Source organism: Esox lucius, chromosome 2 (genome assembly GCF_011004845.1).
Source record: "Esox lucius isolate fEsoLuc1 chromosome 2, fEsoLuc1.pri, whole genome shotgun sequence".
NCBI classification, from domain to species: Eukaryota; Metazoa; Chordata; class Actinopteri; order Esociformes; family Esocidae; genus Esox; species Esox lucius.
The window spans coordinates 37,104,108-37,125,416 of NC_047570.1; the positions used below are offsets into that span (position 1 = coordinate 37,104,108).

At 43.3% G+C, this 21,309-nt stretch overlaps 3 protein-coding genes and 1 long non-coding RNA gene across 15 annotated transcripts in view; 1 reads left to right on the forward strand and 3 right to left on the reverse strand.

The window, feature by feature from the left end:
- Window positions 1-3,208, reverse strand: part of acap3b (ArfGAP with coiled-coil, ankyrin repeat and PH domains 3b) — a 65,429-nt gene extending 62,221 nt beyond the window's left edge. For all 7 annotated transcript variants that reach the window (XM_013136376.3, XM_013136374.3, XM_013136373.3 and 4 more), the window contains exon 1: window positions 2,893-3,208. In XM_013136376.3, the coding sequence (XP_012991830.1) occupies window positions 2,893-2,939 (47 nt within the window). In that variant the 5' untranslated portion in view covers window positions 2,940-3,208. The remainder of the gene's footprint in view (window positions 1-2,892) is intronic.
- A 1,823-nt stretch (window positions 3,209-5,031) lies between these two features.
- On the reverse strand, window positions 5,032-7,259 carry LOC105006204. Of its 3 annotated transcripts, none has more exons than XM_010864615.4 (5): window positions 6,897-7,259; window positions 6,503-6,672; window positions 6,155-6,265; window positions 5,803-5,955; window positions 5,032-5,696 (listed from the first exon to the last, which is right to left on the reverse strand). In XM_010864615.4, exons 1-5 carry the CDS (start codon window positions 6,985-6,987, stop codon window positions 5,130-5,132), a joined length of 1,092 nt encoding a protein of 363 aa, XP_010862917.2. In that variant the 5' UTR covers window positions 6,988-7,259; the 3' UTR covers window positions 5,032-5,129. The 3 variants fall into 3 exon arrangements, with proteins under 3 accessions (XP_010862917.2, XP_028979259.2, XP_010862916.2); XM_029123426.2 differs by having other exon boundaries at window positions 7,054-7,132; XM_010864614.5 differs by having other exon boundaries at window positions 5,033-5,696; window positions 6,870-7,109.
- An 86-nt stretch (window positions 7,260-7,345) lies between these two features.
- On the forward strand, window positions 7,346-20,275 carry pusl1 (pseudouridine synthase like 1). Of its 4 annotated transcripts, none has more exons than XM_010864619.3 (9): window positions 7,346-7,493; window positions 8,273-8,330; window positions 11,239-11,291; window positions 11,709-11,843; window positions 13,402-13,551; window positions 14,421-14,591; window positions 18,054-18,108; window positions 18,300-18,462; window positions 18,683-20,275. In XM_010864619.3, the coding sequence occupies exons 2-9, from the start codon at window positions 8,280-8,282 to the stop codon at window positions 18,718-18,720; spliced, it is 816 nt and encodes a 271-aa protein (XP_010862921.2). In that variant the 5' UTR covers window positions 7,346-7,493; window positions 8,273-8,279; the 3' UTR covers window positions 18,721-20,275. The 4 variants fall into 4 exon arrangements, with proteins under 4 accessions (XP_010862921.2, XP_010862923.2, XP_010862920.2 ...); XM_010864618.5 differs by lacking the exon at window positions 7,346-7,493 and adding an exon at window positions 7,646-8,139; XM_010864621.5 differs by lacking the exons at window positions 7,346-7,493; window positions 14,421-14,591 and adding an exon at window positions 7,642-8,139.
- A 27-nt stretch (window positions 20,276-20,302) lies between these two features.
- On the reverse strand, window positions 20,303-20,868 carry LOC117593289. The gene is made up of 3 exons (XR_004574726.1): window positions 20,777-20,868; window positions 20,593-20,659; window positions 20,303-20,421 (listed from the first exon to the last, which is right to left on the reverse strand). It is a non-coding gene; the product is annotated as an uncharacterized LOC117593289 (long non-coding RNA).
- Between the last annotated feature and the right edge of the window lie 441 nt (window positions 20,869-21,309).

The window sequence follows — 21,309 nt, forward strand, 5'->3', positions numbered from 1 at the left end:
GCCTTCGATGCCAGGGCTGTGGTTTTGAAACCCACAGGCATACGGTGGGAGCAGAAGCTCAAGAGGAAATCTTGCTGCGATCTTCAACCTCCTGATATATAATAATTTTGTTTTTGTGAGGTAATGTGCAGGATTTCACCTTTCACGGTTTTAAAGAGGCCTTTTTGTGTGATAATTACAGAGATGCTGCCGTGATGACAGACAACTGAGATCGTCAAGGGAGGTCAGCTATAAACAAAACCGGTTTATCCTGAGGTCAAACTGCACATGTGTGTCTGTCTGTACAGTTTGGCTCACATAAAGGAGTGGGAGTTGAAGGTAGATGGTAAAAATTTACATACTTTCTATTTGCATATCGGTTCTGGCACCCAATAGTACAACACGACATAGCTAATTGTTTTGTGAGTTAGGCCCGCATATTCATAGACTGTTAGCTGTGTCGGGCAAACTGTCAGGGGTCTCCCTAAAAAAACACGGTATTTCAACCGAGCGCGGAGCCTTACGTCATACGCTCATTCGCAGTGGCCGGATTTTGATGGCACTGAAGGAAAATAGAAGTTCTGCATGGACATTTCATAAATAATACAAAAATGGTAGATTTTTCAGGTTTACAAAAACACGTTTATTCTAATTAGTGACAGAAACATGAGGATGTGCTGGCTAGCCTCTAAACACCACTGCGCTTTTCTCTGGGTACAGATAACTATGGCAGGCTATCTACAAAGAGAAGAGGAATATGGATTGGAATATGTCATCTCTGTTCCCTGAAGAAAGGGACAAGGGCGAACGCGTCAAGCATAAGTGATGACAAATATGTTTGATAAGGCACAAAGTTCATCATTACCATTGATTTCAGGATGGCTCGTAGTTCCCAACAGAACAATACAAAGGTCCAGAGCTGGACGCAACAACCCGCCGTCCTTGGTACCAGGACGATTTGGCCAACCGCTCTGAGCCTCTGTTTGAGACACACTTACACATCGGCAGCATCCGCAGTAGCAGAACAATTGCCCCCCTTTGGTAATGGGAAGGGCAGAACTCGGGAGGGACAATGCCACCAACCCTGAAACCGAGAAAAGCAGGGGTTGTAGACAGGACTGGGGGAAGGTAGTTCTCCGGTGATGTTGGCTCATGGCGAGGGAATTCTGAGGGGAGGGGGCACCACCAACAGGCATGTCCAAAAAACACCAAGTCACATTCAAGGAGACGTGACCAAGACCAAACAAAAGCGCCATGCATCCCTCAACTTAAACAAACCCTAACTCCAAAAACGAACCCATACTGCCCAAATTTAAACTTAATTCTAACCCTAAACTTAACCCCAGTCAGATGAAGCGTCTTGACGAAGTGAGGGCCGTCCAAATGTCCCCACTTGGCATTATTTTCCTCAGTCCTCGCTAAGACTGCAAAACTGGAACACACGAAAGCAGGTAAGAGATCCTCCCATTCCCATTTCAACAGCAGCCGAATTACACCACACATCTAGAGAGCCATACACACCAAGACTGCAATCCAGCATGCAGACTAGCTACACCGGCCAGCCAATCAACAACAGTCACATTGGACTGCCAGCCCTCAATAATGCCAGTCAACCAATCAGCTACAGTCACGCTGGACTGCTAGCCATCCAAAACACCAGGCAGCCAATCAGCTATCCATCCCAGTTATATTGTCTTGGTCATTTGATAACCCCCCTGCATAAAGACAGAAAATTGCAAAGAACTGCCTTTGACCAGAGTTACAGCTTTCAACACACACAGGATATAGTCAAAAGGGTGAGGCTGCCAGACAGCTTTGTAAGAAGGTTTAGGACTCTGTCTATATGGAATTTGTGTTCATAATGACACACACACCCACATACACACCACTGTCTGTAGTTAAAGAATGAACCCACGATAACATAGTGACAGTAAAATGCAAAGATAGAACTATGTGCATTAACAGTCACTGCTTTTCTTCCATTTCAAGTCCGTGACTCCAAATTGTAATTGAAATCTAGTCGGTCACGATTGGATGCAATTTTATTATAGCTTGTGGTAATACCCAACGACGAAACCGAGGATTCCATGACCTACCTAAATAACAGAAGGAAATATGTTCATAATGAATGTGGGGTACTGCTTCTCTGTCTCTGCCAGACCTACAAGGGCATAAGCGTGTCCAGGCTTGTCCATCCAGTTTTTAATTATGGCTGGTACAAACCAATAGAACAACATGTTCAATTTTGTTTTTGGTCTGTTGGGTTATTTTCTGTTTGGTTCCGTTCTATACCATGTTCTTGTTAACGGATTTTCTGTACTGATCAGTATTGATGAAGTCGAGGACCGAATCAAAAAACAGCTGTGAAGAACGTCGTACTGACCAATGCTAGAGAGATACATAATAGCCTTTCTGTCATCTGGCATTTTAAAAATGCTACATCCATATCTGTCAGGCTACCATTTGTTCCGCCCGTGGAGCATTCATTCTAATTCTAAAAATCAGCATTGCTCCCTCATCTTCTCAGAACATGTCATTCATTCAAATGGTACAGTACGGTTGGTGAATCGCGAAGGTGACAGCTATCATAAACCGCCATGCGTAATTTCACATTAACTTTTGAATGAAGGGTGGGATGTATGAAATATGGCATCAAGAAAGAATTGCATAGAGTACAAAGACCACTATCTCACCAGTATTAAATTCGGTAATATATAATAGCCCACAACAACCACTCAGTAGACTTCGTCGGTCCATGTGCCAGAGCAATATGAACAAATAAGAATATAGAACACAAAATATAATCAATAATTATTTCACCGCTGAAAAATGTAATGCGGGATGAAAGTGTTCCAACCTAGCTTGGCACATTTAGATCGCTTAGCATCATGCCACGAGCGCGTTGTACCTTACCTGAATCGGGGAGAATCTTTAATACATTCTTCAAAGTCCACTGTCATCTTAGCGTTTTTCTTCTACTATTACTCCTTTATTTGGTTAATTTCATTGCCCGGGGCTGATTAACGGACGGTGGGTTGGATAAAACGAGTCCTGAACGATTGCGGTATTCCCTGTTTTGTCGGACGCGCAGCAGCTTCTTCAGACACGGCGAAGCAGAATGTAGTCTCAATGGATGTCAAATTACTACGGCTGCTGCGCTAAGCGTGAGGTATGGTAAAGAGGCGTGTCAGCACCGGCGTGGACGACACACCCCTCTGTCAATGACAGTGACGACATCATAAATCGACATACTTGTTTGTCGGAACGCATTAAAGTGGGCTATTGGTCCCATATTTCACCAGCTGTATAGTTGTAGTTCCCGGAAATTTTCCTTTAACACAAAAAGCTTATTTATCTCAAGTGTTTTGCACACATCCCTGTTTCTCCTCTGCGTAAATCCATCCACGTGACAGCTGTGGCATATCAAGAAGCGGGTGAACGACATAATAATTACCCAGGAGCACCTTGTTCAGGGAATAATAAAAGGCCACTCATTTAGTTTTCACAAAGCACTTCCATTGATGTTTCAGGTTTCGAGGGAGTATGCAATTGGCATGCTGACTGCAAATGTCCACCATAAGGTTAGGGTGAAGGTTAGGAAGATTATGTCCACCATAAGGTTAGGGTCAAGGTTAGTAGGGTAATGTCCACCATAAGGTTAGGGTGAAGGTTAGGAGGATAATGTCCACCATAAGGTTAGGGTGAAGGTTAGGAATATTAAGATATTTTTTTTAACTCAATCAGTGGGCAAATGTATCATGACAGGTGAGCTTCGCCTCTCTGACGTTTTAGTCCCCCTCATATATTTATGGATGAACGGTCCCTTCCAATGTGTTCTCCAATCTCATTAAAAAAATATTGAGGAAAAGGCTGTGTATTCATTTGGTTCAGTAGTCCAAGCCTCTACCTCCGGTACTGATCCAGTATGAGTTCAAATCCATTCCTCTATTATTACAACTAAAACCTGTTGTCCTCCAACTTTATGCACCTTTTTAATAAAGTATGAAACGCTTGACTTGTATATTTTAAAATGGGTCAGTGTTGTTCTCATCCCAAGAGTGCACAGAGTACACAAACAACAGTGCCAATAATTTCTCTGCATGTTTTTTTTAGGGATGTACATTTATAATTTAGTAAAGTTAGTTTTTGTTAATTCCCTGGACTCATTAATAAAGCACAATGTACTTTACAAGTAAAAAAATATATATATAATTATTTATCATTATGTATATTTTATGCAGCCCATCATTATTAAAGGAACCAAAGATTTTTGAGTGTATATCCAAAGCACATAAATTTTGATTCACTAATTAACATGTCATAATTTAGCTGATGCTCTTATCCAGAGCAATTGACTTTTCTGATTGTGTCCCCCATGTCAAATTCTGTAGTAATTCACCAAAATGTTTCTGGTTGATTAAAAATGTACATTTCAACCCAAAATTATTATCCATCCATCCATCATCTTCCGCTTATCCGGGGCGGGGGCAGCAGTCTAAACAGAGATGCTCAGACTTCCCTCTCCCCAGACACTTCCTTCAGCTCTTCTGGGGGGACACCGAGGCATCTTCCCAGGAAGGCGTTCTAGAGGCATCCGAAACAGATGCCCAAGCCACCTCAGCTGACCCCTCTCGATGTGGAGGAGCAGCGGCTCTACTCTGAGCTCCTCCTGGGTGACCGAGCTTCTCACCCTATCTCTAAGGGATCGCCCAGCCACCCTGCGGAGAAAGCTCATTTCGGCCGCCTGTATCCGGGATCTTGTCCTTTCGGTCATGACCCAAAGCTCATGACCATAGGTGAGAGTAGATTGACCAGTAAATCGAGAGCTTCGCCTTGCGGCTCAGCTCTTTCTTCACCACGACACACCGATACATAGACTGCATTACTGCAGAAGCTGCACCGATCCGTCTGTCAATCTCCCGTTCCATCCTTCCCTCACTCGTGAACAAGACCCCTAGATACTTCAAATCCTCCATTATTATTATTATTATTATTATTATTATTACTATTATTATTAGTAACCCATGTACTTGTTAAAGTAATAATTTATTAATCAAAAGAAAACAATTATATTATGTAAAAAGTACATACAATTGATACACCACTTAAGGCCACTCAGCTGGCTGAACAAGCAGTCAACAGGAGGCCTCTCATTCCACATGCGTGTCCTCTGCATGTCCTCCACTGTCTGTTAAAGGGGCTGGCACAGTCTCGGCTGGCGGTGGGTCCATGGCCTCGGCAGTTCTCTTCCTCTGGGAAACAGTCATTGTAAACCCCTGGTCTTGTGGAACGTGGGCCTTGATGTCCTGCAGCAGGTTCTGCAGGTGCACAGTCAGGTCAGTTGCGTACTGTTCATCCTGCAGACGATCGGCGAGCTCCATGATCTCCCTCAGGTGGCCAGCACACTGCATTCGCAACACCTCCAGGGAAGTCGTCTTCAGGCCGCTCTCACGCCGCTCACAGGCAGAGGTGTGCCGTTGGTCAATGCTGGACTCCCTTGTGGTCTTGGTTTTGAACATGACATTTCTTATGTCGCTGTCAGTTGGGTAATACCGCCGGCGTGCAGGTGGTGGTGGCTGCTCTCCAGGGAAAAGCTCCTCCACGACAAAAGTGTGTAGATGGCGCTTCATGTCAGTCACCTTACGCACGCCGGACACAGTCAACTGCTCTATCTTCTCCCTCACTCTGACATCTACAGCTTCACGAACATACACTTCCTGTGGGACAAACACATCAAATGGGTAAGTGGGTACGGGATAACTCAAGACTGTGTTACTATCTTATAAATATACAATATTATTATTTAGTCATTGATATATTTACCTCGCCCACCACTGCATGGGAACTATGCTCAGAGAGAGAAGGGAACCTGACACAGTAGATGACCTCGGACCTCACTGATCTCGACGTTTCACTTAGCGCCTTCTTCAGAGCCCGGGAGGCCTCTGTTTTGGAGCGCACTGTACTTTCCTCAATCTAGGCATCAAATAATGTGGTATTAATTAGAAATGCAGTGTTATTGGGTACAGTTCTGGGCTTTTTCTAATTTCTTATCAGAATTGATTGTTTGACCAATCAGCTCTTTTGCCAATAATTGGAAATGGGCTGTGTACATTTAACATTAGACTTTGATCAAAAGTAGGCCTAGACATTTAAATCCTCTCTTTATAGTTACCTTAAAATCAGGAAAGCGTATAATGTGGGCTATGTTAATCATAGCCTTGCAGTCCACCTTTTTGGTATTTATCAGCAGTTTCCGTCTCTTTACAATTGCAGGGTCTTCAAGCTACAGAAGATGACAGGACATAATAACAGTTCACATAGCACTTTTCACATAGCACCTAATGCTCTTTTCAGTGTAAGGGAAAATTAACCCCCTGCAACCAATTACAAAATCTAATAATCAAACATAATTATATTAGGAATTTTTAAATATTTCATTGTTAGTAATGCAAAAATAATTAGAGTTAAGTATTGCTGAAAAGTGTATTGCATAAATCAAAGTAAACATTTTTGAACTTACTGCCTTCTTGTTCATTTCAGCAGCGTATTTCTCTTTTGCTCTGGTTTTTCTGTCTTTACCTAGGTGGCATTCATAGGTCTTTGTGCCCACAACTTGAAAGGGAATTCCATTAAAGAATGGGATACTTTTATTCTCCCAACTCAGTTTCTTTCCTTCCAAAGGCTCCGCATCTATTGAAGGTCAAGAATGTCACAAATTAGTCGAGATAGCTGATTAGTTTGTGGGGGAAATTAACAACGTGGCTATTTAAAATAATTCCTCCAAGCAGGAAGTGCAATCCGTAGCTTATACAGATCATTGTACATGTGTGGCAGTTACAGCAGTTACTAGCTAACTAAGTGGCTAAGAATAAGACAGCATACTGTACCCTTCTGCCCAAAACTTTTGTCCTTACTCAATATTACGAATTTTTGAGACGTTGCCAATTCTTGCTCCCGAATGTATTTTGTTACTTGGTCCTCAAACATGAACTCAAGGTATGCCATTTCGAAAATGCAGCGTTTCACGCAAACAATAACGCCTATTACAAAAAAATTGTGCAGCTAACTTGCCCCTTTCATCAATGTCGTCTCCATTAGCCACAACCGTAGGAACGTAAACAAACCATCTATCGCGACAAGGAGAAGCGTAAAAAAATCTGTATCAAGCTACGTTCATTACCATAGAGGAGGTGGGAATTTACCAACTATGAATTTATAAATTACACCTGGATGTATTCAGGTGCTTTGAACTTGTTGAGGAAGGTGGACTATGTCAAATTAAAAGAAGATGCGTAAATCAAAAATGTAAAGTACAAATATTAGGATCTTAAACAATTTATAGTTTTTCAGATCCCTCTAAAATACAGGCCTAGCGTTTTTATATGAATAATGTTTATGTTTTATCTAGATTATTTCCTTAGTAGATAATGTGAGAAGTCAACCTGTTGGAAAGGTTTGAGGTAATGACCAGTGTACACACCGCACCTTTTCACAGGATTTATTTTCCAATGGTAAGTGGTACATTTTCAGGTCTTACTTGGTTACGAAAGCACCAATTTAACACCGAAAACACGTCATCACACTGGCTCATCTTATTGGTCGCAGAGGCGTCTCCAGTAATGATAGCTGTTCGTTTAGAAACTCATTACATTTCTGCAGAAAAGGTTGAGATATTCTTTAAAACGTATATGCATAATATAATAACGTTTATTTCCAAATTAGAAACATGTTCAAATGTGCCGTAGCTTCTTAGGTAATTGGGTGCAATAATGTTTAGACAAATCAATTCCACGCAGGCAGAAGATGGACAGACGTTGTAGTCCATTGTATGTCGACTGCAGTGGTTTAGTCCGGTCTAGTCGCGTGGGAAGTTTGGTAGTTACACATTGGGCGTTTTATTGTCCAACTTAAACAACCTCTGTCAAATGTTTCCCCGATAAATACAGAATTTCAGCAGCATGTGGACATTTTGGTTACATTATTATAATTTTTTTTTTTTAAATCTTATGGTTAAACTGAATAACATTGCCAACATTTCGAACTCAAAGCTGCGAAACACAACGGGTTTGACACTAAGCAATAACAGTGATCCATTATCATGCCCAGCGATAGTGCCCGTTATCTAATCTTCTTCCAATACCTCGGTACAAGGTACAGGTACGTAAATTGATCAGAACCATGTGGTTCCCAAAAGGTGAAGGCTACTTCTGTAAAAGATAAATAAATGTATGCTCTTCTGTAAGAAATACTACACCGTTCTATTCTGCTATATTGTTTTCCTTTCATTTAGCGGCGTTATGAAGGCACCTCCGCACCAGGCAGTCAAAGGTGTCCAGAACTACTTAGAGGTGAGTTTAGTGTCTAACTGGCAAGAAAACACAAGAAATCAAATAGGTCTACATTGACTTACTCAAAACCCATTAAGGCTGGTTACTTGTTACTGTGTGACTTACACAACATACAAAACACCTATCCTGAAAGTGAGATCAACGTTTAGACTCGTGCTTCTTTGAAGATTTCCTGAATTCCTTGTGATAAGGCCTTCATATTCTTACACTTCACAAACATCAGAAAGCAAATGTCTTGTCAAGTGAAGGATAATTTCCATAGCAACACATTTCCCTGTTAGTTCAGGTCAAGGGTCATTCCCTACAAGGTTGCTACAGAGTTCACACTGCCTTATTGTACATATAGCATTGCTCATCTACACATTCCACTGGTAATATACACTCACCTAAAGGATTATTAGGAACACCTGTTCAATTTCTCATTAATTAAATTATCTAATCAACCAATCACATGGCAGTTGCTTCAATGCATTTAGGTGTGTGGTCCTGGTCTAGACAATCTCCTGAACTCCAAACTGAATGTCAGAATGGGAAAGATAGGTGATTTAAGCAATTTTGAGCGTGGCATGGTTGTTGGTGCCAGACGGGCCGGTCTGAGTATTTCACAATCTGCTCAGTTACTGGGATTTTCACGCACAACCATTTCTAGGGGTTACAAATAATGGTGTGAAAAGGGAAAAACATCCAGTATGCAGCAGTCCTGTGGGCGAAAATGCCTTGTTGATGCTAGAGGTCAGAGGAGAATGGGCCGACTGATTCAAGCTGATAGAAGAGCAACTTTGACTGAAATAACCACTCGTTACAACCGAGGTATGCAGCAAAGCATTTGTGAAGCCACAACACGCACAACCTTGAGGCGGATGGGCTACAACAGCAGAAGACCCCACCGGGTACCACTCATCTCCACTATAAACAGGAAAAAGAGGCTACAATTTGCACGAGCTCACCAAAATTGGACAGTTGAAGACTGGAAGAATGTTGCCTGGTCTGATGAGTCTCGATTTCTGTTGAGACATTCAGGTGGTAGAGTCAGAATTTGGCGTAAACAGAATGAGAACATGGATCCATCATGCCTTGTTACCACTGTGCAGGTTGGTGGTGGTGGTGTAATGGTGTGGGGGATGTTTTCTTTCACACTTTAGGCCCCTTAGTGCCAATTGGGCATTGTTTCTGACCATGTCCATCCCTTTATGACCACCATGTACCCATCCTCTGATGGCTACTTCCAGCAGGATAATGCACCATGTCACAAAGCTCAAATCATTTCAAATTGGTTTCTTGAACATGACAATGAGTTCACTGTACTGAAATGGCCCCCACAGTCACCAGATCTCAACCCAATAGAGCATCCTGGATGTGCATCCCACAAATCTCCATCAACTGCAAGATGCTATCCTATCAATATGGGCCAACATTTCTAAAGAATGCTTTCAGCACCTTGTTGGGGTGGAGGGGATATAAGCCCAACCAGGTTTTAACTGACTCTAAATATAGAACTTTGCATTAAAAAAAAAAAAAAAAGACTGGATTTGAATTTGATACAGTAAAAGCTGCCTCTGCCCTGGGTTAAGACGAGGAGGGGGGGGGGGGGTGAGGGGAGGGGGGGGGTGAGATTGGTGGGAGTGATTGGGGTAGTGGGGAGAGGGGCAGAGGGATGGAAATTAGGGGAGGGAAGAAGAGATGGAGGGAATGAGTTAAATGAGTGGAGAAACACACTGCGATCCATCTGTTTAGATGTTGTCTCTCACACACACACAGAATATAGGATATGGGTCATAATTTTATATGATTATTTAGCCTGATTTAAATTCTCCAGTAGTATTTATAACCTGCAGATGTTGTTAATATGAAAGCCTCCCTGTTAGTGCTGTTCTGTTTACTCACACAGGCTGCTAGTTATTATGACAACACATTCCAATTGCAAGGAGCTTTTCTTCAGTTGTGAGATTATATTGCAGTAAATTAAGTCTTTTTGATTGTTAATCTGACTGTCCAGTTTCCATTAACATTTCATAATCACGAGAACCCAGAAATCAGTTTGAAATAGTTTCAGAAAAATCAGTGGGCTTTTGTTCAGTGTTGGTCATTAGATCTTGTTGAATATTACAGGAATAATAGTTCTCCATCTTGAAAGGTTGTTTTGGTTTACATCGTAGATCAGTGTTGTTTGTATACTCCCAATAGACGGCTGCCTGTGTACTACAGTGAGTCATAAAGTGTGTCAAGGGCAGGGATTTATTACTAATTATGAGCAATTCCACTGAAATAAAGTGACACTGAGACTTCCATTTGTTATTTTAAAATAAAAAATGTAATGTAAAAAATACATTTTCAAGGACTGCTTTTAATGTCGTTTGGTCTATTTGTGCTGTCAGCCATTTTACCAAACTTTGTATTTGCCCAGTTTTTCAATCAACTGTGTTTTGGTACATTCTTCTGTGTGCATTGTTAAAAGTTGTTCTCGTGCAAAGTTGTATAATTTATTTGACTTTAAACTCATTAGGCTTCACTTGAATTTGTATTTTACTCTTTTACTCTTCGTTCACTCCCTGCATCACATCCCTGGATTCTCATTAAAAAAAAGAAAAATCAGGAAATAGATCCAGATCAATTTACTGGAACAATTAGGAATATTTGTCATGTTCAGAGACACATCTACAGATTTTTCGTCTCAGGAATTCAATCTGACTTCTGCCTGCAGTGGTTAACCATATCCTCACAAATTGCTTGTTTTCGAGCATTTGCCCTCTTCTGCCTCTCCTTTCTCTCTCTTGACCTCCATCCCTCTCCTCTTTCTCCTTCTTGATCTCCATTCCTCTCCTCTTTCTCTCCTTCTTGATCTCCATTCCATCCCTCTCCTCTTTCTCCTTCTTGACCTCCATTCCTCTCCTCTTTGTCTCACTGTCAGGAAGCTGTGCGGAGGTTAAGGCCTGCTAATGCCATCTCTCTCCATGTCTCCAGGTGAGTGTTCATGTACATTTTCATCCCGTAGCAGACACACTTATCCTGACTCATTAGGGTTAACTGGCTATTGTTTGGGGACTGAACAACAGCTATCTCACCTCATCAGCTCAGGGATTCAATCTAGCAACCTTTGGGTTAATGATCAGATGCTCTAACCTCTGGGCTGTCTGTTGTCAGGTTATCTGTGTGATCAGATGCTCTAACCTCTGGGCTGTCTGTTGTCAGGTTATCTGTGTGATCAGATGCTCTAACCTCTGGGCTGTCTGTTGTCAGGTTATCTGTGTGATCAGATGCTCTAACCTCTGGGCTGTCTGTTGTCAGGTTATCTGTGTGATCAGATGCTCTAACCTCTGGGCTGTCTGTGGTCAGGTTATCTGTGTGTAAGTGACTGGGTCTCTCTGTCTCCATCTCTAGTCGAACAGACACTGGCGTCCACGCCATCTGTAACTCCGCCCACTTTGACCTCCAGCGCCAGAATGGCAAGCCACCATTGGCAGAGGAGGTCCTGGTGGACGCCCTTAACTTCCACCTACGGCCGGAGTCAATCAGGTTTTAATTTTTTACATTTTATTTCCGCCTTGTTATACCAGGCATGCCGACTGAGAAACAATTCTCATTTTCAATGAGGACCAGGCCAAAGGCCCTGTGAGACAACACAGTTACAGTACAGAAACTGCATGAAATGAGGGGAAAAAGCACCTTTTCCTATTCAGTCAAAACTGGCCTGGGGAAATTGCCTGATTCAGGCCAAATAAATGATGCCTTTATTACATTAAACCTGTAAAACATTTCTTTGCATCATAGGAGAGAATTCTTCTTGCAGCAAACCTACCAGGTTGTAATGGATTTCTAATTCTCTGACCTGATCTGATGGACTAAATGTGCTCAGATCATGCAGTCTGATGGCAGTGTACATGTACATGAACAGCGTGTCTGTGTCTGTTGTTGTGTGGGTTTCTTACTCTGCAGTGTTCCTTGCTGCATCTTTTATGTAAAACCCACAGACCTCTGTCATGAGCTAAATATAGACCCTTTCAAATCAGGAATGAGTTCCTGTTTCCCTCTCCCTCTACTCTTGTCTCTTTCTCCCTGTCTGTCTTTCTTCTCTATCTCTTCACTGTTTCTTTGCGTCTTTCTATCCTTTCTTTCGCTCTCCCTTGTCTCCTGATCTCTCTCTCCATTGCTCTCTTCATATCAAAGTTATAAACCCTTTTTCCAGACTGACATTTATTTTAGCCTGGCTGGAAGAAAGGAAGAGAAGTAGAGAGAGAGGGGAATGGAGAGCGAGAGGAAAGGATAGAGGGAGCGAGACAGGAAAGACGGAGAAACCTGGAGAGACTATGTCAAATAATCGGGAAAGTTGTGGGAATGACCAGCTAGTGCAAAGACCCCTCGGACAGGAGTCACCTGGAGACCGGTGAAGTCCGGCCCTGAGGGAATAAGGAAATGGGAATGTTAACGCCATGAGTTGTTTGGCACAAGTAGAATGAAGGCCTTTACAGTGTAGTGTGGGTGTTTGTCTTTCCAGGGCCCTTAGCATCACATTGTACTATTAAGCTTCTCTGTTAGCAGCGTTTACGAGGGTCTAGTAAATAGTTCGGGCTACCTTTGGTTTACGCCCCAGGTTTGGCTAGTCCTGGGTGGGGTTATTCTCCGGGTTTGGCTAGTCCTGGGTGGGGTTATTCTCCGGGTTTGGCTAGTCCTGGGTGGGGTTATTCTCCGGGTTTGGCTAGTCCTGGGTGGGGTTATTCTCCAGGTTTGGCTAGTCCTGGGTGGGGTTATTCTCCGGGTTTGGCTAGTCCTGGGTGGGGTTATTCTCCGGGTTTGGCTAGTCCTGGGTGGGGTTATTCTCCAGGTTTGGCTAGTCCTGGGTGGGGTTATTCTCCGGGTTTGGCTAGTCCTGGGTGGGGTTATTCTCCGGGTTTGGCTAGTCCTGGGTGGGGTTATTCTCCAGGTTTGGCTAGTCCTGGGTGGGGTTATTCTCCGGGTCGTCGCTAGACGACACAGCACGATGAATGTAAGTCGGCGTAGGTGAGACCCTCAGGGGGTGGAGGTGGCTATGTTTATCCCTCCAGGTAAATCCATGATTTATCGTCTGTTCCCTCAGAGTTACCCACGCCCACCGTGTGCATGGTGCGTTCCACGCCCGTTTCCAGGCCGTTTCGCGGACCTATGTCTACCGGCTAGCCATGGGCATACGCCATCACTCCTGCATGCCACTGACGGAGGACAAGCTGTGCTGGGGAATACGCAGCGTGTGAGTTACCGCAGCAACTGTGTTCTTGTGTATGTGTATGTCCATGATGTGTGTGTGTGTGTGTGTGTGTGTCTCTTTTGGCACGCCTTACTACTGTATGTAGGGGGGAAACTCTAAATCACACACACAGATCAGTACTGAGATGTGGCAACACATTAATGATGAATGGCAGCAACTCACAGATGACCAGAAGGGCAGCACCAGTCAGTGGGGGTTAAGGGGACAGAGAGGGGGGGGGGTTAAAGAGGGAACATTATAAACAAAGCCCAATCCTCTTTTTCCAGGAAAAATATTATAAATCCTTGTGAAAGGCACATCAGAGGCTGTAGTTGTGTGTTTTATGTAACTTGGTGATTGGGGAAAGTTGTAGCATGTATTGCCTGATGCAGAAACACTGGGATTGGAGGGAGAGAAGTAGGCCAAGATGAGCTGCAGGCAAACAGAAGCTGAAAAACACCCACAAGTTTCTCTCTCTCCCTCCCTCTCTCTTTTCTCTCTCTCTCTCCCTCCCTCTCTCTTTTCTCCCTCCCTCTCTCTCTTTCTCTCTCTTTCTCTCTCTCTCTCTCTCTCTGTCTGTCTGTCTCAGGCTCGCATGCACTAACATTCTCCAATTCTCACTCATTCCGTCCGTCTGTCCGTCCCTCTTTATCTCTTTCTGTCTCCCTCTCACTCCTTCCATCTCACACATGAGATTTAGATTTAGAACAGTGAACACTCTCTGCAGTAAGTGTATTAAACACCGTAATATGTTCACATTTTCAACCGAATTATTGCCACGTTGACCACCATATCCAGAGAGACCCTGATTAAGCAATCCACAAAGAAACCCCTTAACCTTTAACCTTAAACCTCTGACCCTTTATTGACAGTGATCTTGATATTGGTGCAATGCGTGATGCCGCCGCCCTGCTGGTCGGAACTCATAACTTCAGCTCCTTCAGAGCCCTGAACTCAGAAACGCCATACAAAGACCCAGTGAAGACACTGGACCGAGCTAGCCTGGAACCCGGAGACGCCTTTGTACGCAGACACTTTCACAGGTGACCTGACCTCTGACCTCTAATCCTGTGACCATCATCAGCTTTAATGCGCTGTAGTTGCTCTAATGGTTGTGGTGGTAGTAATGATTAGTCATCAGTCGTTACTCGTGTCAGAGGATGAAGGATGTGGAGGAGGGGTTGTTATATGTAGCTCAGGTTAGTGGGGTTGGTGAAGAGAGATGTAGTGGATTAACTGGCTGCCGGGGGGGTTCTTCCTGTGTGAAATTCTGTGTTCACGCCTATTAATTATTAACCACCAAAATATGGTGCACAATATGGGGGTGGGGTGTCGGGGGGGTCGGGGGTGAGGGTGTCGGGGTGAGGCAGTGGGGGGCTGCTGATAGTCACCATAGAGACATACCTATTGTACAGGATTTCTCCCAGTCCTTCCTCCTCCATGCCTCTGTCCTTAACCTCCCTCTATCCCTCTTCTCTCTGCTTAACTCTCCTTTTCTGCCTCTGTGTTCATTACTCCTTTGTCTCTCTTCCTCCTTCTTCTCTCTCCCTAATGCTCCCCTCTCATGTTCTTTCACTCTCTCCACTTTCCTCTCTCGCTCGTCTTCTTTTCTCCATCGCTCTCCTCAACTCTCGTCCTGTCCTCTCTCCCTTTCCCTCCTACGCTCCTCCTCATCTCAACATTGTCTCCTTGCACCGAGAGGAGGCCAGCTACGCTCAGTCTACATTTTTCATGAAGGTCCCTATAATAAGTAACAGGGGAGGCCTGTCTGTGAATAATAAAGAAGCCCAAAGGTTTCTCCTCCACGCTTTGGATATGGTGGTGGATGTGGGGTGTGACCGGCGGGCCAGACAGGACAGCACCGTAGGACTTTCCACTGCAACCACAGGTGTTCCAGACGGGGAGAGCTTCTAGAATGTCCCAGAATGTTCTTTAGGATTATTTTTTTTCTGTTGTTGTCAACTCCACTGTTGCATCATGAACACCCAGATAGAGACGTGCATGCCCTGGCAAGTCCAGTCCAGCTTGGGTCTCGGAAACGGATGCCTTCTCTGTTCTTAATTCTGTCCTCATACTATGAGAACAGTTTATTGTTCCTGTTTCATAGACCCTTCAGGATCCAGTTTACCAGCCACACACACACACACACACTCTCACACTCACACTCACAGACACACACACACACAGACACACACACTCACAGACACACACACACACTCACACACTCACAGACACACACACACAGACACACACACATGTTTCATAGACCCTTCAGGATCCAGTTTACCAGCCACACACACACACACACACACACTCTCACACTCACACTCACAGACACACACACACACACTCTCACACTCACACTCACAGACACACACACTCACAGACACTCACACACTCACAGACACACACACACAGACACACACACATGTTTCATAGACCCTTCAGGATCCAGTTTACCAGCCACACACACACACACACACACACACTCACACTCACAGACACACACACACACAGACACACACACTCACAGACACACACACACACACTCACAGACACACACACACTCACAGACACTCACACACTCACAGACACACACACGTTTCATAGACCCTTCAGGATCCAGTTTACCAGCCACACACACACACAGACACTCACAGACACACAAACACACACACACACACTCACAGACACACACACATGTTTCATAGACCCTTCAGGATCCAGTTTACCAGCCACTCACACACACACACACACACACTCACACACACTCTCACACTCACAGACACACACACACACACACTCACAGACACACACACTCACAGACACACACACACACAGACACACACTCACAGCCACTCACACTCACAGACACACACACACACTCTCACACTCACAGACACACACACACACTCTCACACTCACACTCTCAGACACTCACAGACACACACACACTCTCACACTCACACTCACTCACAGCCACACACACACACATACACACACTCACAGACACACACTCACAGACACACACACATGTTTCATAGACCCTTCAGTATCCAGTTTACCAGCCACACACAAACACACACACACACACTCACAGACACACACACACTCACAGACACATCACTGTGTGCGCTCATGTCCATCTTTGTGTCATGTTTTGATGCACAGCCACTGGGAATCATGCAGAGAGACAGGGGAACATACTGTATGAAGGGAAAATGGGGGGGGGGGGGTTAAATTCCCCCAAAACCAACCAAAATAACATCACTTCACAAAATGGGAACAAAGAAATAAGACAACCAAAACAAAAACAGGCGGAGTTGTGCAATGGGTTCAGGACACTTCTATGGGACCCCCAGTTGCTCTGTGTACTTAATCTATTCCAGAGCTAGCACTTAATCTATTCCTTTACATTTTTGTAATTTAGCAGACGCTCGTATCCAGAGTGACTTAAAGTAAGTGCATACATTCATAAAAGAACTAGGTGAAACAACCACACAGTTTTATAGTATGTCCATTCTAATCAATCAATGAGTGATCAGCAAAGGTCAGCGCTGGAAGAAGAGGTCTGAATCTCTCACTCCACCTGAAGGACTGTGCCAGCGGCTCCTAAATATAAACCGTTCCAGCACAGGGAAAGGTCATCCTTACAGGAGTCCAGCGGTTTGGACAGGAGCCTCTGGTGCTCATATGCTGCTGTTCTCTGGCCAACTGCTCTTTCAGGAGGAACTCAAAATGTCTTTAATTAGGATATTTAAAAAGAAAAAGTAAGACATTGGAATAAACAAGAACACTCCAAAAAACTAATTAGGTCACTTGACACCAAACAAGTTAATTAAAGAATAAGAAACCTGATGTGAACTACCAAGCCAGCTGTTCCTTGGCTTGTTATTCAGTTCTGCCTGCAAAACAGTGTGTGGACATACACTGAAACGCTTTCAGCAATGCAGAGTTGAAAAGTAAGACAAAAAGGACTGAAAATGTAGTAAACAACAGACAAATATACACAATAAATAACCTAACAGTGGACGGCAGCTCCGGACAGTCTGCAGTGACACCTGGTAGTTAAGTCTTTGAGGCTATTCAATGAGGCTATTCCTTCTGTATGAGATTCTTTCTTCACGTAGCATTGGAGCGCATATATATATATGGCGCCTACTCATTAATTCATTCCTTCACTGAACTGCTTTCACTGCTCAGATCTCAGTCATCTCTGATGTTTTCCATTAGTACAAATGTCACGTCAGCTGCCGGCATCATCAATGTGTGCGTGCATGTGTTTATGCGTCTGTGTCCGCAAATGTGCATGCCAACGAGTCACTGCACACACGTGTGTCCTTGTCTGACCAGCGCTGGCATTCTTTGCCTCCAGGCAAGAGTTAATGTTAATGTTTATTACGCTTCTGTAGCCATGTTATAACTTAGGTTATTTCATTCAACATTTCTCTTATTTTTTTCATTTGACTTTGACTGTATTTGCTTGTCCTGGTTGCCTCATGCAGGGGAATTCAGTTCTGGGAGCTCACCTTCAGAAGCAGATCCTTCCTCTACAAACAGGTATGTTTTATAGCATGAGTTTAGAGCGCCATCTGCTGGTGAATTAGAGTTCTTGCATAAACATGGTGGTAACAACTGATTTGCGTCACTACATTTCCTTAATTAGTGCGTTGCTATGGGACGGTCCAGAATGCTGATCGGGATCCGTTTTTATTATCCCTGTGACCCAGAGTGTTACTCTCCTCTTCTAGGTCCGGCGGATGACAGGGGCTCTGGTGGCCGTTGGCCAGGGAAAGATGTCTGTGTATGGGGTTAAGGAGCTACTAGAGGCCCAGGACTCTCTGGCCTACCCACAGAACCTGACAGCACCCCCAGACGGACTCTTTCTTGCCAGGGTGGATTACGACCCCCTAGGTAACTGCCTCCAACCTACCAGCTCCTCCTGAATATCCCCCGAACCCTCACCTTTTGCCCTATAACCCATTCGTGTGTTCAGGTTTGTGCATTCTGGAAGGTAGAGCAGTAGCCTACTGATCGGCCCACAAAAGCAAACAGAACCAAACAGGTAGTGGGTGGTTTCATGCTAGTTTGTCAACACAGTGTTTCTGACTGGTCTTGTTATTGTCTTCCACAGATCTGCCTCCCCACACTCAGGATGACTCCTACAGCTAACAGTTACCAGACGTCCTGGCGTTGAGTCTTTGTTGGGCGCGTAACTGCGCACATGCATTGTACACCCCTGTATATACTCCAGTGGTAACAGTTAAGAATGTATGGGTAGCTCACACCACAGCTAGGTTGAAATGTCGCCGAAGGATCTGTCCAATCCGTACCTCTTATTGTTTCATATAATATATATGTATATGTTGTTTTACTACAAAATAATAGCTACGTTGTTAAATTTTTGTAAAATGTTGTCTGTGCCTTTCTTTATGGACGAACGCACAAACACAATGGCAGATGTTATGACTTTAGGCAGCTCGTTTGAGTGTTTTCTTTGGCTGTTTTGACTAAATGTGGCCTTGTTTTATAGTGTAGTCTTACATCAATTCAAACTGTACATTAATAAGTGCATCCCTACAATTTACATGTAGGGGGAACTTTTAGCATTTCTGCACCAGAATGTGAACCTTGTTCTTCATCAGTGTGTAATTAAATACCAATATGATATTAATTGATAGCTCATAAAAACAAAAACTAATTAACTAATTAACCTTTTTAATTTAACAGATGAACTAGGAGCTTCTGGTAAAACAGAGGTTAAAATAAAAAACATTTTGAGAATGTAAACGTTCACTCTATTAGTAATTTAAAATTGGCTGCCAATTAGGTTTTTGTGTTCTCAGGAGACTATAGACAGCTCAGTCTGGTGAGCTGTACAGTAAGATAGATGAAGATGGTGCATTAGTCAATGATTTCAAAACATTCAACTTTCTAATGAGTCAATAATAACATCTCGGCTGTCACTCAGTCCCCACCTTTAGGTGTCTACTGAAGATTTACACTCCACCCCTTGCTGTGTATACCAGACAGACTCATCTCCACTGTCTTACTGTTGTTCTCTGTTCTCTGAGGGAAATACTCAGCCCCCTTTCAGGAGGATTGTGATTGGTTGGTGTCCCTTAGGTCAGATACCTGGCAAAGTGGGTGGAGTAACTTCCTGCCCGGTGGGCCCTGTCTGGGTTTACCTTCGTACAGGGCCACAGTGTGTGCGCCCCAACGCTGTTGTTGTTTCCTCTTTGGAGTTTCAGGCTGGGTGTCTAAATAAGCACTTTGACACCTGCTGATGTAAAAAGCTGATAAAGTCGATTGATTGGTTGAAATAGTTTCTGTCAATGGAGAGAGGAAGGTGCCTGTGTAAAGGGCTTTCCTTTTGACATTGTAGACAAATACACGTGTTCTCTTCAGTCTGTGGTTACAGGAAGCTGAGGTATGAGTGAGAGTAGCCAGCAGCTCCACTTCTGGACACTTTTGCCTCTTTTACCATTCATTTATTTCAATTTGACCCCCTGATATGTGTGATTAGAGACGAAAGAGTGCTCTTTGATCATAGGTATTGCACTTAGTTTTTTAAATATTTGTCTGTGAACCCTTATTATAATTCTACAGTGGTTTGGGAAAGTTCAGATAATTTAAATATTCACTGTTATAACTACTAAAACTGTACAATGAAAAACAACATGAGGAATTAATGAAATTCATTCATATTTTTACATACAGATCAGGAACACCTCCAATTAATCCAAAAGGAAAAAACACTGCATAGGGCATTTATTAAACCTGCAAATGTCCCTGAAAAGAACTGCTTCCTTGATTTCTTCTTGGTGGAAGATAAATTCTCTGTTTGGCAAGTGTTTTCATGGTTGACAATTGCTGAAAAATAATAAAAAAATATTCTCAAATGGAATCCAATTCCTTTGGATATTTAACATACCTTCCTAATTTAGTTACCTATAACTCAATTAAATGTAGAATTTTAAGTTATATGGTGTAAGTTACATCTTCAACCTGGGACAACAAGTATATTTGAGTGTGTTGACATACCTAGTTTACTGACAGCAGGGGTCCGGTTCTGGGAAGGTGTTGAAGCACTGTTGACCTTATTCGAATGCTGGATAAAAGTGTGTGGAATTGCACAAAAAATATATAGTCTTAAGGTTGACCACCACACTACGTAATTAATCAAAACAATCTTTATAATTAGTATTGTTATGTTTGAGATAAATACCTTCGACAAGAGTGGAAATGGAACACAGAATACTGATCTTTTTTCCTCTTCACCAGCCCAAAACCTAACCGGGTTGGTCTTGTCACAGCCAAGTGCATTTTCTGAGGACCTCTTGATCACGGGGGGAGGTGGGCTCGTTGCATTCGTTTAAACGTTCCTGGGTTAAGAATATCACCAATGCATTGTCAAATGCAGAATCCTGTGGCCTCAATCTGGAGCAACTTTTTTGACCCACATTTTTGAAAAAGCTCTTTGTAGACGTTCTTCAAAATCTTTTAGATTTTATGATTCTGGGGGTAAGCTTCAGTTTGTTCCAAGACTTGAGGTATCGCAGAAATCAGGCCATATCCTCTTGGTGACAACTATTGATATTTCACCAATATCAGATGATTCCATTGATGTGGCTGGGCTGATCTTGGACAGCGGTCTAAGAATCAGTAACATGCCTAAAGAGGTATAGTCGTTGCTGTTGGGGTCAAATGTCAGATGTCTGGAAGATGCACCCTTAACAGAGTTCAAGTGGAACATATTTG

Coding starts and splice junctions, on each gene's coding strand:
- LOC105006204 (XM_010864614.5), bottom strand. CDS start 6,987: ATGGCATACCTTGAGTTCATGTTTGAGGACCAAGTAACAAAATACATT. Junction 6,266..6,502: donor CTGAAATGAACAAGAAGGCA/GTAAGTTCAAAA, acceptor CATCTTCTGTAG/CTTGAAGACCCTGCAATTGT. Junction 5,956..6,154: donor TACGCTTTCCTGATTTTAAG/GTAACTATAAAG, acceptor TTTGATGCCTAG/ATTGAGGAAAGTACAGTGCG.
- pusl1 (XM_010864618.5), top strand. CDS start 8,081: ATGCCCAGCGATAGTGCCCGTTATCTAATCTTCTTCCAATACCTCGGT. Junction 8,331..11,238: donor GTGTCCAGAACTACTTAGAG/GTGAGTTTAGTG, acceptor TCTCACTGTCAG/GAAGCTGTGCGGAGGTTAAG. Junction 18,463..18,682: donor GGTGGATTACGACCCCCTAG/GTAACTGCCTCC, acceptor TGTCTTCCACAG/ATCTGCCTCCCCACACTCAG.